The sequence below is a fragment of the Protomyctophum bolini genome, assembly GCF_963924005.1.
Source record: "Protomyctophum bolini genome assembly, chromosome: 19".
Taxonomy (NCBI): Eukaryota; Metazoa; Chordata; class Actinopteri; order Myctophiformes; family Myctophidae; genus Protomyctophum; species Protomyctophum bolini.
In genome coordinates, this window is record NC_137880.1 from 18,765,511 (window position 1) to 18,785,855 (window position 20,345).

The 20,345-nt window shown below is 43.4% G+C and overlaps 2 protein-coding genes across 3 annotated transcripts in view; one reads left to right on the top strand and one right to left on the bottom strand.

Annotated features, from left to right (window-relative positions):
* Positions 1-12,549, top strand: part of LOC308333770 (brain-enriched guanylate kinase-associated protein) — a 51,878-nt gene extending 39,329 nt beyond the window's left edge. The window contains exons 2-6 of the mRNA XM_080790246.1: positions 2,591-2,752; positions 4,434-4,500; positions 5,945-6,052; positions 6,498-6,578; positions 11,014-12,549. Coding sequence (XP_080646372.1) covers positions 2,591-2,752; positions 4,434-4,500; positions 5,945-6,052; positions 6,498-6,578; positions 11,014-12,441 — 1,846 coding nt within the window. The 3' untranslated portion in view covers positions 12,442-12,549. The remainder of the gene's footprint in view (positions 1-2,590; positions 2,753-4,433; positions 4,501-5,944; positions 6,053-6,497; positions 6,579-11,013) is intronic.
* Positions 12,550-15,205: 2,656 nt separating this feature from the next.
* Positions 15,206-19,728, bottom strand: rdh14b (retinol dehydrogenase 14b). Of its 2 annotated transcripts, XM_080791579.1 has the most exons (3): positions 19,592-19,709; positions 19,186-19,464; positions 15,206-18,336 (listed from the first exon to the last, which is right to left on the bottom strand). In XM_080791579.1, exons 2-3 carry the CDS (start codon positions 19,429-19,431, stop codon positions 17,719-17,721), a joined length of 864 nt encoding a protein of 287 aa, XP_080647705.1. In that variant the 5' UTR covers positions 19,432-19,464; positions 19,592-19,709; the 3' UTR covers positions 15,206-17,718. The 2 variants fall into 2 exon arrangements, with proteins under 2 accessions (XP_080647705.1, XP_080647704.1); XM_080791578.1 differs by having other exon boundaries at positions 19,186-19,728.
* Positions 19,729-20,345: the final 617 nt, after the last annotated feature.

Consider the following 20,345-nt stretch of genomic DNA (forward strand, 5'->3'; position numbering starts at 1 on the left):
CGCACAATTTGTCTGCCAGTTGATGATGGCAAACTGGCAATTTGTGCCGGCCAACTCCATGGAGACACGGGGAATGGAATTTATATTCGCAAGTGTCTCTTGCAGGAGGAAAGTGTTATTAGCCCTAGTCAAACGGTTGTCATTTGGACTGGGCAGATATATCCATTAGTGAGAACATAGAATGGGTTTGGTCTGTAAGGGGTATATCTGTTGCGAGTGGAGGGGAGAAATTGCCATGGAGGCTTGTTCATCCTAACTGTCCCCAAACTGTCTGTCTGCTCTGTTTGACAGGGTCAACACAGGTACACAGCTCACTCCCACGGCAGGCCAAGCTTAGCCGACCCGCTCCTCTGCCCCTCATCCGCTACTGGATAAACTTAACACGCGTGTTGGCTCCTCGTGGGGAAAAGTTATTATAAACACATGAGAGGCGGCCAACACAGACACACCATGAAAAAGATATACATTGGCAAAACCGCCTTGAAAGTTCCCAGAAATGGCAGCAAGCACCAGAAAAAGAGGTAAGGGCAAATACCCTCCAGAGTCAGTCACCTCCATCCGTCCAGCCATCCGTTCGTCCATTAGTCCCCCATCCGACCATCCAGTCCGCCTACTAGGTGTCTGCTCTGCCAATACTGGGGGAATCACGCATGTTGAGTGGTGCTGGGGCAGATCCCAGAACACTCTGCCAAACAAGTCATCCAACCTCTTCATCTCCTCTCATCAGTGCTGGAATGAAAATGCTCATCACTATTTTCAGTTTTCGCTGAATGTTTGCTTATTATTTTGACGTGCCCAGAATAGGGACACTAGGGTTCATGTGGTTAATTATGTTCGTTGAACCTTCACGTGGCAATGTCAGGTGATATTCCTGCACTGACACCGTTTTAGCCGGCGATAAAAGTTGCCGGTTTAGCATGTCTTTTGTGTGGGGGAAAAAAGTGATACAAATTTACATAATGGTATTATCCCCTTATTTTGGAATTGAGTATAAGCAAGGTCCTTATTCAGTGTTCAATGTAGGGTACTGGCTGTGAATCTGTTTTAATTATAAGAGGCTTTGTTGCTATGACTGTACAAAATTAATCACCAAAGCGGTGCATTGCTACAATTAGTTAGTTATTCATGTAATGGGTAAGTTATACTACAAATATTAGGTCCAATAACGAGTCACTGAATCTCCGCGATTAGGCCTGCAAGAGTATAGGCCACAGGATGTATTTGTAAATCATTCGACACGGAAAAACTGGATGACACTTCCACACAGACACATTGAACACTCCCTATTTTCGGCATGTTATAGGCAAATGTGATGTCACAATTTGCCACGATTTAAAAAAATCCTGTGTTCAAAATCTTTCGAATGTCTACAAGCTCGAGCCATTTTAAAGTAGCCGGTCTACAAGCTCAGAGCCATTTTAAAGTAGCCGGTCTACAAGCTCAGAGCCATTTTAAAGTAGCCGGTCTACAAGCTCAGAGCCATTTTCGGATAACCGAAGCATAAAATAGGGTATTAAAGTGGTTAAAGATCTCAGAGGCTTTGCCCTGGTTTTTGTCTCTTTTCTGCCACCCCCCCAGGCCCAGCACCCCCTCACGCACGCACACGCACACACACACACACACACACACACACACACACACACACACACACACACACACAATGTTGTTATAAAGGAAAATAGATAGAGACAAAGGGAAGGGAAGGAGGGAGAGTATGGGAGCAACATGATCACATCTCCATCTTGCTCTCACCAAACCCCCGCTATCTGTTTTCCGGCCACGGATAGAGCCATTACCCTCCTTCCTCTGTCCGTCCGTCAATACGGACTCCATTAGCCGCCCCGCGGACACACACATCCATCACGGCCAACAGACATTTCTTTCCTTTTCGCCGCTCACACTTGCCCTTTTATTAGATCCGGGGGCACAGGTAAGGCAGGCCGCTCCATAAATAGTCGTCTTGTTGAATTACACGCCAGGGTGTCGCTGCCCCTGTGATCCTGAGCCTTCGGAGTCTATTCCCCTGATGGATTGGAGTTTATTGGGCTCATATTTCATCACAGATTAAGTCGTCCCTGCGGGTGTCAGCCGGACGGATCTCGTTGACGATCAGGCCTCTAGTGATGGGGTGAAAGGCTTTATTCAGACGATCAGGCCTCTAGTGATGGGGTGAAAGGCTTTATTCAGACGACCAGGCCTCTAGTGATGGGGTGAAAGGCTTTATTGCGGAAAAATAATTTGCCGTGCTGTAAATGACATACCCGATCCAGCCTGAATTCATCATTCAGGTCCTGTGTTTTATATTTTCTTCACCTAAAGCATTTTGGTCACACGTGTTTTTTCTTGATCATCACCCTCATGTCCTCATCGCCTCTGCATGATTATCAAAAGGATTTGTGGCTCTTGCATACAAGGTAATAATCATCCTGTGTGTGTGTGTGTGTGTGTGTGTGTGTGTGTGTGTGTGTGTGTGTGTGTGTGTGTGTGTGTGTGTGTGTGTGTGTGTGTGTGTGTGTGTGTGTGTGTGTGTGTGTGTGTGCGTGTGCGTGCGCGTGCGCACGCGCGTGTGTGTGTGTGTGTGTGTGTGCAGCTCCCTACATGAGCACAAAGAGGACTTGCGGAAGCGTCTGTCCTACACCACGCACAAGCTGGAGTTGCTGGAGAACGAGTTTGCGTCCACACGTCAGTACCTGGAGACGGAGCTTCGCCGTGCCCAGGAGGAGCTGGACAAGTTCACTGACAAACTGCGCAGGTACAGAGTGGCCTGATCCTCTAACACAACACAACACACCACCATGAAGCCAGGGCACAATGAAAAGGTTTAATCACTTACCTACACACTTTGTTCTACGTCAAATAGCTAAATTATCTCATCAGCAAGTTCACAACAATATTGTTCTGTGAAATGTTTATCTATGTTCGCCTATTATGAAATGGCCAGAATAGGGACGCTAACGTTAGTGTTCATGCAGTATGGAACTTTGGTTGAACCGTGGGTTGTAATGCCTCGCATTGCATTGTGAGCTTGTAGATCTGACATTTTTGCGTTTCACAACGCCAGGGTGTAGTAATTTGCCAGTAATTTCTGACCAAAGGGTTAGGGTTAGGGTTAGTTGTGTGGACATAGGGGTTGGCCTTTTACAGTTCAAATAAAAAATAAACAACAATACAAATACAAAAAACAATCATCAGTAAAAACAAACAATACAAGCCTGCAAAATGTGATTCAAAGGCTAGCGAATCAAAGAGTCTTTGTCCAGGACATAAAATGGAGTTTCTGTGCTCTGTGAGTGGCAAACTGGAAATAGTCATTCCATTTTCTCTCATTACCTCAAAATCAAACACATCTGAAAATCACACTCTTATTATATAAACTAATATGAATCAAACTGATTATATCGTAATCCCATCAAGGGTAATGTGATATGAATATAATATAAAATATATAGTTTTTAAATGTAATTGTTTGTGTTATATTGTTTGCTAAAAGTGCTATTTTGAGACCTGTTTCGCCATGCAGTGAGAGTGAATGGAATGGCTACCTATGGTTCCCAGAGCACAGAAGCAACAGATGAAGGTGACTCACAATATTCAGACAAGTATCATTCCCAGGTAACTGCACACAACCCAGGGTTCTTCCAATGTTCAACATCACTTGAACACTTGCGATTCCTCCATGGTGCCAGCTTTCCTGGGGCACTCCCATGAGCACAATTGTGTTTGCGGGTGGGAAGTCAGTAGGAGAGGTGTTCTCTGTCACTGCAGTAGTGACTCCTACAGGTTGATCAGGGCACCTGTTCAGCAGGAATTGGAACTGGGGATAGCTTGTTCCTCTGCATGCGTTACACCCTCCCAGTGAAACTCTAGTGTCAGGTGAAAAGAGGCAGGGATGTGTATCAGGGGAGACATGTGGTTGTCTAATCTACACCTTCCCCAAGAGGTTCAAGGTTGTACTTTATTGTTACATCTTGTGTACATAAGGTACATCAGAGTAAAATGTATTTTTGTTTGGCTTCCTTCAGACAATGCAGCAGCATAGATAACATCAAACAGCAAACACAGCAAGATCAACAGGCAGTGACAGTGATACACATGGGGGGATTGGCATAATTACTAAATTGAAAATTAAAAAAGTAAAATGGAAAAATGCTGTGAAAGCTTTAGGGCCAAAGATCTATACGATTCTGGTGGAGAAGGGTTGAATATGTTCCCGCTGTTTTGCTCTCACTAAGTCAAAGCAGTTTAGTTGTAGTGCAGTGTAGTAAAATTGTGAAGATTGTAGATCGACAATCTCGGTGTAGATTGGCTATTTTAGTCTGTATAGGGCTTAAGTGGTTAACACAATGAATATTGTCCATGTGGGGAAGGCCTCCCTTATTGGTGCATCCACACAGAGTGGTATAATGTGTAACGTTGTGTTCTGTATGCTTTAGAATACAAAGCGGGTATTCTGCACTGCAGAGGATCAACCAAGATCTGGAGGAAAAGATACACCGAAATGTAAGTGACTGTTGAGCTAGGCTACAGTATTATGCATTGTAAAATCCTCAGTGCCAATTGAACTGTAAATTGAACTCAGAGAATGTCAAAATGGGCCCAAAATATCACTGAGTGTGTTTGGTCAAGCATGTTGTGTGTGTGTGTGTGTGTGTGTGTGTGTGTGTGTGTGTGTGTGTGTGTGTGTGTGTGTGTGTGTGTGCGCGCCACGTGCGTGCGTGTGCGTGTGTGTGTGTGTGTGTGTGCGTGTGGAAAGCACGTCCATAGCACGTCCATGAGCGCGCTGTGAGGCCTACAGAGCTGATTTCAATATGAATGCCCCCGCTGTTGGTACCACTGACATTAATTACAGCTCATTAAGATTGTCTGTCCTCCTTCCCGTGGTGGAGTGATAGCAAGGCCATTGTTCCTCCACCTCACTCTGTTTTGTCAACCACCGCTCCCTCCCCCCCACGGTAGAAAAGATACAATTAACCAGCTTTCTATGACCATCATGTGTCTCTGGCACTGAATAGGTAGCTGAATGTATTCACCGGCTCAACTCGGTTTGATAACGCACAAGATAATTATCACGTCGCAGTCATCTCTTCTTCTTCAGATGGAGATAACAGCACAGATTGTACTTAACCGGAGGTCATCCAGCCTTTTTTGTGAAAAGAAAGATGAATTATATTATCGGTGTGTTCCGTGGTTTGTTTTTCCTGGATTTTGTCTTCTTTTTTTAGACTTTAAATAATTATACCCTTGGGTCCCAAAAGGGATCTATACTTGGTTCCCTTATTGTATTCCTCTACACAACTAAATCCCTTTGCCAAAATACAGGCAATCTAGAGGCTCACAACGTGTCATAACATGACACATTGTAGATCTGCTACTTTTGCTGAATGTTCAGCTATTATTACATGAGCAGAATAGGGACACTAGGGTTCATACAGTTAGCGCTTCTTTCTTGCAAAGCATCTTCATTAGGTACTGATTCATCTCACATATTCCTGTGTCAGCTCAATCACGAAGACACTTCCCTGCGGAGGCAGCACAACCTCGTCTGACCCGGCCAGCTCAGTCCCTCGGGACCTGCATAGAATTTGGTTATGTATACAGATGAACTCGCCGATAATACTGACAGTTTGTGACCCCAGCTGAACTCTGCCGCAGATTCTGGAGAAACGATAAATGTAAAGTGCTGCACAGTGCACACATAAGTACAGTAGATCCCTAGAATTATTAGTTTTTGTTACCTCAGGCCTTAGTCTGAGCGTACATCAGACTTTTATACTGTCATATTCATATATCCATAAATCTGGCATTTTGCCTATGACTTGAAATTGTTTGTTCTCGCTATTTCCAAAATCTCTGATGGTAGGATCAATAAGGCCTACCCTGTACAAGTACATTTTTGGTTGTCTTCTTTATTCCTTTCTTAATTAGTCACCATTGTTGTCCTCAGTCCCAGCACCATGATGACGAGAAGCGAGCTCTGAGCAGAGAGATCATAGTTCTCAACAACCATCTGATGGAGGCAAAGCTCACCATCGAGAAACTACAGGAGGACAATGTGAGTGGCTTCTGTGAACACTGAGCTTTTCCCTGATCTCCACTAATCATTGTGTTCCTTTCCTTCTGGGCGGACGAGGCTCAGGAGGTATTAAGAAGGTCACCGGTTCTATACTTGGCTCCTCCAAGCTTCATGCCAGTGTCCCTGAACAAGACATTTAACACATTCTTGCCTCTCTGACTTTTTAATAAACAGAAAATACATACATTTTCAAGTAGGCGACAATAAGGAGAGTACACATTTGTCAAAGAAAATCACTTACCCTACCTACCTTTAACCACATGAATCCTAGTGTCCCGTTCTGATCATCCTGTAATTGGCGAACAGTTGGCAAAAGTAGCCAAACTACAACATGTCTTAAGTTGTAACATCTTTTACAGTTGTGACATGTCGCCTCTCTCAGGTTTGATGTTCAGCTCTGACCTGTTGCTTAATGTCTCCATAGGATCTGTACAGGAAGGACTGCAACCTGGCAGCCCAGCTTCTCCAGTGCAACAAGTCAATCTACAGGACCCAGCTGTCTGAGGTTAACCCTGAACGCACGCACACACACACACGCACGCACGCACACACACACACACACACACACACACACACACACACACACACACACACACACACACACACACACACACACCAAGCAATAATATCTAATGCTCAGTCTTAAAATCTTACTTTTAATGAAATTTGTTTAACCACAATTAACTCTGGCAAAGTTTTCCAATTATTCTTTTATTTATTTTTCTAATTTGTCATGCAGTGAATTATATAGGGCTTAATTTCAGTATGTAAGACCAGGGGAGATATTGTGCTTATGAGCCCTATGGCACTCCAACCACTGCAGATGTGCTAGTTATGTTGTACGTAAGTAAATAAGTAATAAGTTATGGGTGCAGCTTTAAAATATCCTCCCATGAATCAGACAAATCTGAATTATGTTTGTTGTGGTTGAATTCTCAACATTTCAGTTATGAAGAGTGATAGGGAGGGATTAGGGAAAGAGAGAATATAGGAGAAAGGAACAAAGAACAAGTCAGTCAACTAACAGGAAGGCCCACCAAATCAAATATACACAGTCCAATATAAATTATATAAGCATGATTGAAAAATAGCAACGGATAAATTACACTGCCGTAGGCAGACATGCTTGTCGTGCAGGTGGAAAACATATCCAACAAATAAATAAATAAATCACACCTGTGTGAAGTGAGGGGCGCTCTTATCATCGTAAAATAGATACTACGCCTATTTGCTCAGACACTATGACGTAAAGTTCTCCATTCATTGTCAATGGGAAGTTCCTTTAAGACCAAGTTTGTGGACGGTAACTAAAAGCTGGATGTATAGGGGCTAGCTGTGCCCATCAAAAATAGCAGCAGACCAAAATTACAGTTTCATATGCATAGTTAAAGTGACATGGTTAAAGAACAAGCATCCTTACATACTGTACATTAAATCTAATATACAGTTACAGTACATACGTGTTGTGAGGCACCTTATTGATTCAATGCAACTCGACCTGTTCTTGAATCAACTGAAATTATCTTAAAACCAGCAGGGTGGTCTATGATATTACATACAGTACCATTCTATTATTCCCTGAAACAAATGAAACTGCAGGGAAAGCAAGTGAAATGATTTCACTCCAGGGAGTGACTGTTTTTATTTATTTATTTGACGTACTTGATTTGCATCTAGAGACTTCCTCAGATGATGCATTCAGTACACCTCCTCACATTAATTAATCAAATCAGAGATTCAGCCGTTAGTGAATGTTCAACAAGGATGATGTTTACTGAGACTTCTGATGGAGCAAATAAAACAAAACATTGAAAACAATCCAAGAGGTACTTCACTTAGAGCCCTATAAAATCTGCTTGGCTGGAGCTTCGACTGAGAGGTGGATTGCAAAAGAACATTTAATATCCTGTTGACACCTATCAGCACATCAAGGAGACAGGGTTATAAACCCTGTAGGTGCTATATAGTTAGTGTAAGTAGTGCACCTGGCACTGCTCCCCGTGCAGCCCAGGGACGTGCAAGAGTGTTACAGAGGCAGGGGCTGAAATTCCGTAAGAGTGCACTTTTGGAAGAAAATAGCCGATCTACAAGCTTGTAGAGCAGCTGTTTTCCGGGCGCGACCCCGCACTCTTTGGCTACTGGAGATGCGGCAATGACATGGATTTCTAAACAAATTCTTTCAGCTGCGTTCAAGATCAGGAGAGTTCAGAAAAAAGCAATTCTCGGGTATGGCATGGAAAGGAGAGGAAGGCATTTGCATTTCTTTCACCATAGTAAATGCTGCATTCATGGTCAGGAGAGGGCAATTATTTTACAGGCTGAAGCCCCTGTTGATGTGTGCATGTGCCTGGTGCAGCCCGTGTCAGAGAGCATTTATGCAGCTGATAGATTAGTAATCAGATAATTGTATAAAAGCATAATATACAGGTATATAAAAAAAAACAATTCAATGTTTAAGCAGGTCATCGTTTTTTGCAACTTTTCACAAAATGGCAAAACAAAACTGTTTCAGCACTTTCATAATATGGGGGTTGCAGCCAACTATGGCTATTCCGTGGTTCTTGGCATGGAAATGTTTGGGAACCCCTGGGTTACTTAGTGGACCGCAGACAAGCCACGTCGCCCTGTGATTGTTGCACGTGGAGAAAAATGCACGCCGCTATTGATGAGAATGTTTGTGCCAGGAATTGTTGGCGCTGATTTCCGCTGTATCAGCCCTGGGCTTACTGCCTCATCCACATGGCACATGTCCATGTCTTAGTCTGAAGTTAAAGAATGCATGCCCATGCTTTGCCCTTATGGATGAATGGAAATGTCAATGCAAACATGACATTTCCCCCACCTTACACACATACACGCACACTCTATTTAAAAACAGATAGCTTAAAAAAAAACAAAAACAAAAAAAAACAGATAGCTTGATTGCTAATGCAAGGCTCACTGCCAACAACATTTGGATGCAAGGGGTTATATATACTATACAGTCAATGTATGTTCAGCAGTCTGTTATTCATGTCATGTAATAATCGAAAGCTTTTTGATGAACAATGCTGCTGCATTTTGATAAGTGCAGTGGCTCTTCAGTGCCTACTGAGATGCATTAGTCATTTGTTTAGCTGCAAAACCGGTATTGACAGGAACCAGGGTACATAACAATGATGATGAGCTTGCCGTGTGAATATCTTCTGACAGTTCTGTTGGGGATTTATTTTGGTCAAAGTTATAACATAACTCTGACCAGGTCCATAACAACAGAACATAACTTCTCGTGAGGAGAATACTTCCTCACATACCTCTCCTCTACAAAGCTATAATTACAGTAGCTTTCTTCTTCTCATTGCCAATTAGCAACAATAGACTAGAATCCTGTTGGCAATATGCTGCAGTTGGATAAATACTTGTTGCTATGGAGATTCAAGGTGCAGTGAAATGTTGCTGTGACCTGCTTTGCGACTACTACTACTACTAATCTCTCAAATAACAAACAAACTATAAAGTATATACAGCGGGTACGTGTAGAAAGATTCAGTAAAAACCTTATTGTGTGCAAAAGAACAACAACATATACAGACAGGTAGGGTTTATAACTATCTGTTTTAGCCAGAGGTAAAAAGAAATACAGGAAAAATAATACACAGAACATAACTGTTCATGTGGTTAAATGTTTGCAGCTCAATCTTCACTGAATCAGGGGTTCTCAACGTTTTTGGCTGGGGACCCCCGAAAATGCTTTGGTCATGTCTCGTGACCCCCGCCATGCCCCTCCCCACCAATAATACAAATTGGCCGCTACAATAAATGAGACGAAGCTTGCGAGTCAGTTCAGTCAGATACACTCGAGGGGGTTCTTGCCATGCGCAAAGGCGCATAGTATACCCTGCTCTTTATGTTTTATGTTGTTGCTTAATCGTGCCGAGCAGGGAGAAATCCAGCAGAGCCGAACCCCAAGTCAAATATCATATGCACACTTGTTACTCTCTCTGCAATAAATATTGGTAAATCTATTCGTGAGTTGTCTGACTGAACCTTAATAATAGAGAAAATAGTCAAATACATCATAAATAAATACTGAAACCAGATATAATCAGTAAGGAAAGTTTATGCATGCACTGTGTATGTAAACTCTAAATTTCCATTTTCCAGCCATTCAGTTGAAAAGAAAAGCCCCCAAAATCATCTCGGGACCCCCCGAGGGGTCGCAACCCCCAGGTTGAGAACCCCTGCTCTAAATCATTTACAGGCTGTTAGGACATGTTTGATGAACAAAACAACAATCCACACTCTCCCACTCAGACACCCACAAACCCTTAAAGCACATTTTCTTTGTCTGTTCAATTGCTTTCTTTTTTTATTTAATTTATTCTTACTGTGTATCTATCTATGTTGTATTTATATTACTCGTTATTTTAGGCTTTCGTTGTCTTTGATTATTACTTTTCTATTTGTATTGTATTTCCTGATGTGAAATGAGGTGTGATTTACTTTATAAACTTATTCTCTCACCTGCACAATGTGCTTTCGTTATGTTCTTGTTTGCTATGTTGTTTTGTTTCATTTCATTTATTTGTTTAGTTGGGAATTAGGATGAGTGTATTAATGAACAAAATATGTAAATACGTAGTCCCCAACAAACATTAACATGAGACATTAGTACAATCAGATAAAAGAATCACAGAAGTAGGGCAAAATATCATATTTCTTTGTTATACATGGTCATAATGATTGGTGTTCAAGCAAGTTGGACAGTGTCACAGACAGAACGCATTCCTGATTCCTGGTGTCATATCACATGGAAAAGACATGCTGACAATTTTAGGTTGTGGCAGCAGTGAAGATACTAACTACTGTTCCAGTAAAGGTGATACATTTACCCTGTAGGCTTGAATTTGGGGATTTTCTTATTTGTCAACTTCCCTGCCCTCTGTCCTTGTCTCATTCAGCTGCCTGCTGACTTTCAGCAGCGAGTGATGGAGCTACAGATGGAGGAGTCTCCCCTCTCCCACACCTCCTACCCCGACTCTGTCCCTGCGTCTGTCATCGCCAAAGTCCTTGAGAAACCGGATGAGGCCTTCTGCAGAAGCCAAGCGTCCCGTTCGCCGAGCCCCCAGACCCCAGACCTGGCCTTCCTCCTGGATAGCATGGCTGGGGGAGAGCGCTTGGGCACCCTGCGGGGCACCTACAAATCTGACCTGTACAGCAGCGACACGGCACTGTACTGCCCCGACGACCGGCGCCGCGAACGCCGGACCAGCATGGACCTCCACGGCCAGAGGAAGCTGCTGTACGGGCCGCAGAACTCCACCGACAGCAACCCGGAGGAGGGCTCCGTGGGTATTACGCCCGGATTCTCCCAGGAGCACTTTGACAAGTTCCATGCCACCTTGGGGGCCGGTTCCAGCTCCTACTCCAGCTTCAGTGGAGGGGGGTCTGAGGACAAGGGCAACGGGCCGCCCAGCAGCACGGCATCCTCTCCACACCACCACTCCCTCTACATGGAGTGGAGGGACGCGGGGGACTACGAGAGGAAGAGCGACGTGTCCTGGGAGAGCGACAGTCCGAAGGGCTTCGCCGACACCCAGCCCTTCCAGCAATCGGAGCCCGTCCACCACCAGAACGGCAGCTCGCCCGTTTACAGCCGCACCATGTCGTCCTGTTTCAGTGAGCCGTATGAGCCTCTTCCTCCATCCTCTTCCCCCAGCGTGGCATACGGAGACAGTCGGCGTGGCAGCATGCTGGCTCCGGAGGAGGAGGAGCTGATCGGCCGGTGGAGACAGCTCAGCGTGGAAGACTTGGGCGCCCTGGCGTACCGCAGCCCCGGACGGGCATCACCTTACAGCTTCTCAGAGCAACACTTCTCCGTCCAACCGGCCAAGATCCGCCTCGGCCCGCTGTACAGCAGCTTCCAGGAAGGGGCCGACTACTACCACCATGAGGTGGGCGTCATGGACCCGGCGGCGTGGGGGGCCTCGGTGCCGAGCCCCGAACGCAGTCCTCGCCTGCGGCAGGCCCACAGCCCGGCACACCTGTTTGCAGCCAAGGATGACGGCCAGGAGTCAGAGCACAGCCTCTACCACTCAGGGAGCTCTAAGGACAGGGAGGGTGACGTGGCAGCAGCAGGGTGCCAGGGCAAGGAGTACATGGACGCCAGCCCCAACAGCTCCAGCGAGTCCCTGAACGAGAGGGCCCTGGAGATGGCTGCAGACCTAAAGCACTACCAGGCCGAGATGCACAGCCTTCCCCCGCAACCTCCACCTGCACCACCACCACCACCCCCTCCTCCACCCTACAACCAAATGTTTAGCTCCCTGGGTCTATCCAGGAAGGACAGTCTGACCAAGGCCCAGCTATACGGGACACTTCTGAACTAAGAGACTTGCAACCAGGTCTGTTCATTCATGAGGCGGGGTTGAGAGTCTCCCGGTACTTACAGCTACAACTTGTACTAGCATCATTATGAAATGGTTTGAGTAGTACACACGCAGGTGCCAAGAATTACAATCACAGCAACATAGAGTATCATGAGCATTGAGCATGTCTTTATTGCTGAGCGTACTAAGGATTAGATTGTATGGCAGCAGACGCTACGACACATGCCGGTTCCATCATAGCCATGGCGGAACAAGCGAGTTGTGAACACAGAATTGAAGTTCTAGGAGATGACTGCAGCTCTAGGAGTGTTGCAAGTTTGTAAGAACGTGTACTGTATGTATGTAAGGCCCCTATTCGAGTGTATAAAGATATATATATAGTATATACTTATAACAATACAAATGTAGTGATATATTTTGTATGTAGCTGTTGGCAAGAAAACGTGAAAAAACAATCAACTAAATGCAGTTTTGCTATAATAATACTAGAACTTGTACAGTACACAGTAAACTCCTCAGTATTAGTTTAACTCGGTTTGTAACTGGTTGCACTTTTAGCTTGAGACCCAAAAGAGAAATTGTATGTCTCCCCATGACAAAAACTAGTGAAAATAGCAGATTTGCAACACGATAGGAGCTTGTAGATTGGATATTTTCACTACTTCTTTAAACATTTGTTTTCTAATTCATGGAATTTCTTAATTTTTGTTGATGTTTTGAAATAATAATAATTTTAAACAAAATGTATAGTAAACCAAAAGTAATAGGATATTTATTTACTTAAGTTCTAACCCATACAAATGTGTCTCTGTCTGCAACCCTGTGCAAATGCATAAATCAACACTGAAGATGAAAATGTGTACGAGTATATAGTATATACAGTAGATTTAAATGCAACTGCCAATCAGACTTAATGTGACCCCACCCTGAGCAGTGTTTGTAATGGCAACTTGATGCCCAGATAAACGAAAGGAATATGAATTGTATTATGAATGTTTAACAGGAGAGGACGTTGTATAACAAATTGGTCCTTTAACAACTGTTAGTTTAACAGTTAACACTGACAGACAGACAGACGTATTACCTTCTTTTCTTCCTTCAGTTGAATTTGAAACTTTTGATGGATGTGCTGTTTTGTTTACTTGATGGAATCCTTTTGAGATGTAATCATTTGTCTTACCAGTTGATGTTTGGTTATTGTTTTGCTCTATATTCCATGGAGAAGTTTTCCTGCCCCATTCTACCTCAAATTTGGATGCCCCACACACACACACACCCCATAAAGCCGCTGCAACCCTGTTTCTATGACAATGGTGCATGTTTCTATATTTCTGCTGTTTTGTTCCAATAATAAAGCACAAACGATGCATTTGTCCAAGCCATGTGCACGTTACTTATTTTAGTGTGGTTCCTTTGTAGCATATAGCCTGCTAATTACTTTACCCCTTCGCAGTGGTTTTGTCCTTGCACTTTGTTAGTCACTGCTGGATAAGATCATCTGTTAAATGCCTAAATTGAGATTGTATCATAATCCAAGTATTATGATACTTGACTTTATGTCATTGTGAAATGCTATCATTGCTATACAACATTAACATGAGTACTCATGACGAGTGCTTATACAGTAACTGTAATTATAGTAGTGTTATAAGCAGATTAGATTTATAATGCATTATAGACGTTTTTCTCCAATGTACTATAAAGACACCCCAAAATTCATAAGCATTCAATATATTCTTGAATTTGAAATTTAGATACTGGAAAGATTCTGTTAACAGTATGATCAAATGTCCCTTGGTAGTAAAATGCAACATTAGTCATTGTTCAGTATTACCTTAAGGACCCCCTCGAAAACGAGATGATGCATCTCAAGGGGTTTATCCTTCTAATAAAAGGTAGTGTATTTCCTCTTGTATGCTACATTATGCACCTCTCACATTGAAATTACTTCCACGGCTAGGCTACAGCTGTCCTCCCACGCTGTCGACTCCAGTGCATGTTTTTAAATCCTTGTACAGTATGTCCAAAATAGTTTTCCAGGAAAACCATCCTGTGTTCCAACTTCCGATAGATCCAATATAATTAATAACACGCTCTTGTTAAGACTTTACTTAAGTGAATTATTTATAAATCCCACAGACTGACACAATAAACCCCTTTTAACTTTAATTAAAGAAATGGCAAAAGATAGCCGATCTACAAAAGTTGAAACATGTAGATACAAGGTTTCTGCCCCGAAAGCAGCGCCATCCAAGCTGCCTGCCTACCAGAGATGCGAAGCAGAGCACAGCGTCATCTCACTGATCTGCATTGTGGACCTTATTATTCCTATGTTCCCAGACACAGCACAAGTCATTTACACTTCAAACGCACAAAGAGAAGAGGGAACTGATGTATTCAATCGCTCATTCCTTTTTACACTGCAGAAATACAGTAGGCGACATGCTGAATTATGTAAAAGCCAGGCGTTCAAACACAAGCTCCTGAACTAGATACACTTTTCATGCTGCTAGAGGATATTCACAGCAAAAGAGTCAAGACTACATGGAATTAATGTATGTAAACCAGAGCCTGGCCGATATATTGGTTTGATAATCGTCCATTGTTTGACAAGTATTCGTGATTTAATTATGCAGCCAATTTGTCCCAATTTCTAATAACTTTCATGGTTGCTGGACTGCATTCATGTCATGCGCAATGGTACAGTATACCTAATTTTGTACTTCGTCTGACTATTCGCGTCACACTGTGAGGCTATTTCTGAAAGGTTTTTTAAATGTTTAACATTTTTTGCGTATGGCAAGCCTAAAATAGGGCTGTCAGGTTGAAAAGTGGTTCATGCTTTATGTAGGTTTAATGAATATTTAACCAAAGAAAAGTAATTTGCCCGACAGCGACAATATCTACAATATTTCAAAGACATGTCTTGCTTTAGTTTTGATGCAAGGTTTGCAGCATCATTGCTTATGTAATGATAGACTTCATTTATTTGTTTTGCACAAGATTAGATTAGATTTTGGTTGAAAAAGAGTGCCTTTTCTACACTAAACGTCTGGTCCGCTGCTAAACAGTATTTATTTTGTTAACCAAGTATTGTTTTAGATCATTCTTAGCTTTATTTAGATATGACAGTGTCGACACGCAAAAGTCAAGTGGATAACAGACCCAATTTTCACAGCATCCTTCATAATCTGATAAATTTAAATATTTTTCATACACTTGACACTTTTCAATTCAATTAAATTCATTTTTTTATAGTGTCAATGTCAAATCACAACAAGTTGTCTCAAGACACTTTACAACCAACAAAGATCCACTATAGTATCAGTTTTGAAAGCCCAGACATACTGTAATGTAGATCTCCTAGCGTCCCCTGATTAATAAACATTTGGCAAAGAAATAACCTTTTTTTCTGTGACACACTATTGTTTCCACAATTCATTTTGGTAGGTCAAAACCTAAAGTTAGGGCTCCCTGGTGGCCAGCCTGGGTTCAAGTCTGACCGAGGCACTTTGCTGCACTGTCCTTCCCCATATCTCTCTCCTGCCCTTTCCTGTCTCTCTCTCTCCGCTATCACTGTCAAATAATAAAGGCTTGAAAATGCCCCCAAAATAACTAGTTAGCTGTGAAGAAGAGCTGGTAGGAAAATGTGTCTATTATTCCAAAAGGACACATTAAATTCAGCCTCAGTTTGTGATGCTTCAGCCTAGGGCTAGGGCTGGGCAATATATCCACACTGTGATTTTGTATCATCGTGATATGGCTGTTGTCTTTTCCTTAGGGATGCACCATTAATCGGTAGCATAATCGGAATAGGCCATATAAATGCCATATCGGTATCGGATCGGTCTCAAAATAATACAGATTATTTAAAGGGGGAGTGTCAAAGCCCGAGATTAACATTGCTGATAAGGTACATCACGTGGTCTGAATGAAAACAGTTTCAAACGACACGTGACTATATCTCAGGCTCTGACGTGACCTAGCATCTAGCCGAGCTGAGTGGCTAGCGCACAAAGGCTAGTGGTTTTGAGGTAACCTTTTGCGTCAGACTAGGTGAAAGTGTAATCAAAAAAATTATTTTATTGCTCGGAAATCTTCCTTACAATGACATTGAGTTGTTGCACTGAACTGAACTGAGCTGTTGCATAATCGCAATTTCGCGTGACTAGTCCGTCTGAAGCCCACCACACACCGGCTGCGAAGTCCCCCGTGTGTGCGAGAGAGAGAGAGACCGCCCCTATATCGGTGTGTGTGTGTGTGTGTGAGAGAGAGAGAGAGAGAGAGAGAGAGAGAGAGCGAGCGTGTGTGTGTGTGTGTGTGTGTGTGTGTGTGTGTGTGTGTGAGAGAGAGAGAGAGAGAGAGAGAGAGAGGTGGAGTAGTCACAGGCAGTGGTTACGTGAAGCTCCAGGGCTCCGTGAGCCCTGTTCAGCACTTAGCCGGCTGAGGGCGTGTCAGCGGGGGGGAGACAGATAGACAAGATGGGTACGATGGAACCCGTCGCGCGGAATTGCGATTATGCAACAGTTTTCCCTAAAACTTGGACGTCAACTCGGTGTCATTCTGGCGAGTTTTTTGTAGCAAAAAAGTAATTTTTCCACCAAACTTTTACCCAGCTATGAGGCTGAAGGTGGCCTCAAAACCACTAGCATGAGTTGATAGCCACCAGGAACGCTAACTCGCAGAGCCCAGAGCCGCTCTGACATTTAGACCAGATACAAGATCAATTTCATTGGTCAAATTGAGCTGGCCCGACTTTACGTCACAATCTAGATGCTAGCGTTAATAGCCTTAATAGCTTCCCGAGGGGCGTGACATACCCGCTTTAAAAGATTATCATTAAAAAAAAAGAAAAATGAAAAAACGTTCTACATTTCATTTGTGTACTCCTCTCATTCAGTAGTCACTCAGTTGTGAAAACAGTTGAAAAAAAAGTGTATGCTATTTATTGATTGATTGAATACTTTATTAACAGGCTTTGGGCCAAGCCCCTATAGGGCCTAGGCTTGTTTCCATTGTTGTCCTCTGTATAACATCGGAATTGATCAGAATCGGTATCGGCAGATCCAGTATGACCCTGCAAATAATCGGAGATCGAATATTGGTCATAATTTCATAATCGTGCACCCCTACTTTTCCTGGTTTAATCACTTCAGCTCTGTTTTGTATTTTCAAACATTGTCAAATAGCAGGTCACATTGTGAGCCGCTATAGATCTGATATTCTTGCAACAATATCGATATTGAGGTATTTGGTCAAAAACTATCTGATCAACAGTCAGTTCCCGAGCCCCACCATTCTCTCGCTCAGGTCCCACAGCGTCTTGGCTGACTGTCCATCAGTGGCTTTGGCCAACAGCTCCTCCTCCTCACAGTTAGCAAAGCACTTCCCCGACACCCCCTCCACCTCCGGGGAGCAGGCCAGGTACAGAGGAGTCTGGGCCCCCTCCAGTGGGCTCTTGAAGAAGACCAGGGAGGCTAGATAAAACAGGGGCTTGGCCAGCAGAGGGATGTGAACGTGCCTGCCCAGCCTGGTCCTCACGATGCCTGGGGTGAGAGCATTGACCGTGACCTGCGAGCCCTCCAGGCGCTGTGCCAGTTCCTGGGTGAACAGCAGGTTGGCCAGCTTGCTCTGACTGTAGCAGAAGGCTTTGTTATAGTTGGCTTCACTGTTCAGGTCCTCGAAGTTGATGTGTCCGTACTTATACAGCTTGGAGGAGACCACCACGATGCGGCTGGGGGCGGAGCTCTTCAGGAGGTCCAACAGGAGGTGGGTGAGGAGGAAGTGGCCCAGGTGATTGACGCCCAGCTGCATCTCAAAGCCGTCCTCTGTCTTGGAGTAGGGACACTGGTAGAGGCCTGCGTTGTTGATGAGCACATCGATCTTGGATTCCTCCTGATGGCACAAAGAGTCATAATAAACATTTAAACGCATTTCATTAATCCTGTATCCAACAGGCTTGTGAATGCTTTCGTGTTATACATTGAAGTATGTACTGTAATATAGAGTTACTGTTTTTAGTCTAAACAATATATAAACTATATTTATTTTAACAGCTAACAACTATAATATAGGGCTTATGTTTTTAAGGACAGTGTTTAGTAATGCTATACAAGAATACTCTGAATGTATCATTCTAAGTTTGGCTAATTTAGTAGTAGTCAGGTAGGACTGTCCCGTATTTCAGCACCATGGACAGGTCCCATACAGCTGAGGTGATACAATGGTCTATTATTATGCCTAGATGACTAGAATAAACTAGAGATCAGCCATTCTCAAAAACTATACTGTCAACACTGGGCTGGCAGCTGGCAGCTGTGTGTGATGTGAACATGGTAGCCTAAATGTTTTTGGCCAACATTTGGAGCATAATGGTGTAAATCAGAGAAGACTGTCAACATCAACATTACTTTAATGGTTGCTGTTTGGTACTACTATTTACAATACAATAGCAGTTCTCCTGCTGATGACAATGTCCATAATATAAATTGCATGAAAGTTATGCGTCTAACCTAAAATCCTCAGTGCTCACTGCTCATTTATTTATCATTAATTTGCTTGGTCCATTTGGTTACATTAATGTATTAACCAAATATAATGTAATCTTAGATAGATAGATAGACAGACAGACAGACAGACAGACAGACAGACAGACAGACAGACAGACAGACAGACAGATAGATAGATAGATATTATAAATTAAATGAACGTGCAACGTTAAGTACATGAAACATGGCAACAAACCTGGATGATATCATGACAGAAACTCCGAACTGATCTAAGGGATGCCAGGTCCAGGTGTTTGATGACCACTTCACCGTGCGGCTCTGGTCCGGCTCGCTTCTTCAGATCCCGGGCTGCGTCCTCGGCGCTCCGCTGGTCCCGGCAGGCCATGATCACCCGGGCCTGGAGCTTGATCAGTTCCCCTGCGATGGCCTTCCCTATGCCGCTGTTCGCCCCGGTCACTATCACAGTCTTTCCCCGCATCATGTCGGCTGGATACCGGAGGAGCTTGCTGCACGCCTTTTGCCGGGGGAACAAGCGGCGCATAATGAATAATACTCCACCGCCGACGACAGCGGCAATGATGACCGCTGTGGCCATGAGCAGGTGTATAATCAAACCAGCTAAGTATACAACATAAACTCACAAAGGTCACATGTAACAGTTACATATCATTCATGTCGTGACTCGTGATAGCCTACAACGAAAGCACATAGCCTCGCGTCACCAGAGCAGGCTTTTGTTTTCTATGTACTCTGCTGCTCAGTGCTCACATCCGGTTTGGAGCCCGACTACTGTATCCATACAGTTATACTGTATCCTGTATATTTCACTCACACATTAGTCTCGCGTAGTTATTCAACAATCTCCGAATAGTCTGGGCCCCCATGAGCCGCTTTATCGATATTTTTCTTTTCGCAGATAAGTAAGCCTGGGACGAGGATACTTTATCGGCATACTCATGAGACCTCTTGGGCCCAGACCCATTTCTTTTACAGTCTATGGCCCAGACTGAGACTGTAGGATGAAACGTTTGGAAATCACACAGCCTACATGCATGTACGCAGCTGTTCCGTATCCGCTATGACTCGGATGTGCAAGCTGCAAAGTCAATAAACCACACTTCCGGACTTTTTCTTTAAAGTCAGACTTTTTATATATATTTAAAAAAAAAAAAAACTTTATTGTATTAGGTTATTGGACAAAGCGCTGCCCATTTGCCCATTTAAAAGACTCACTTCTTCTCCCAGGTCTTCAGTGACTGCTGATCATGTTTTCATACTATTATTAATGTCTGTTTAATGTTTATTGCATTGTTTGCTTTTTGTCTGTAGCCTACATTACTTTATTGGTTGACTTGGTTGTTACTTAAATGTGCTATACATACATCTGTAAATGAA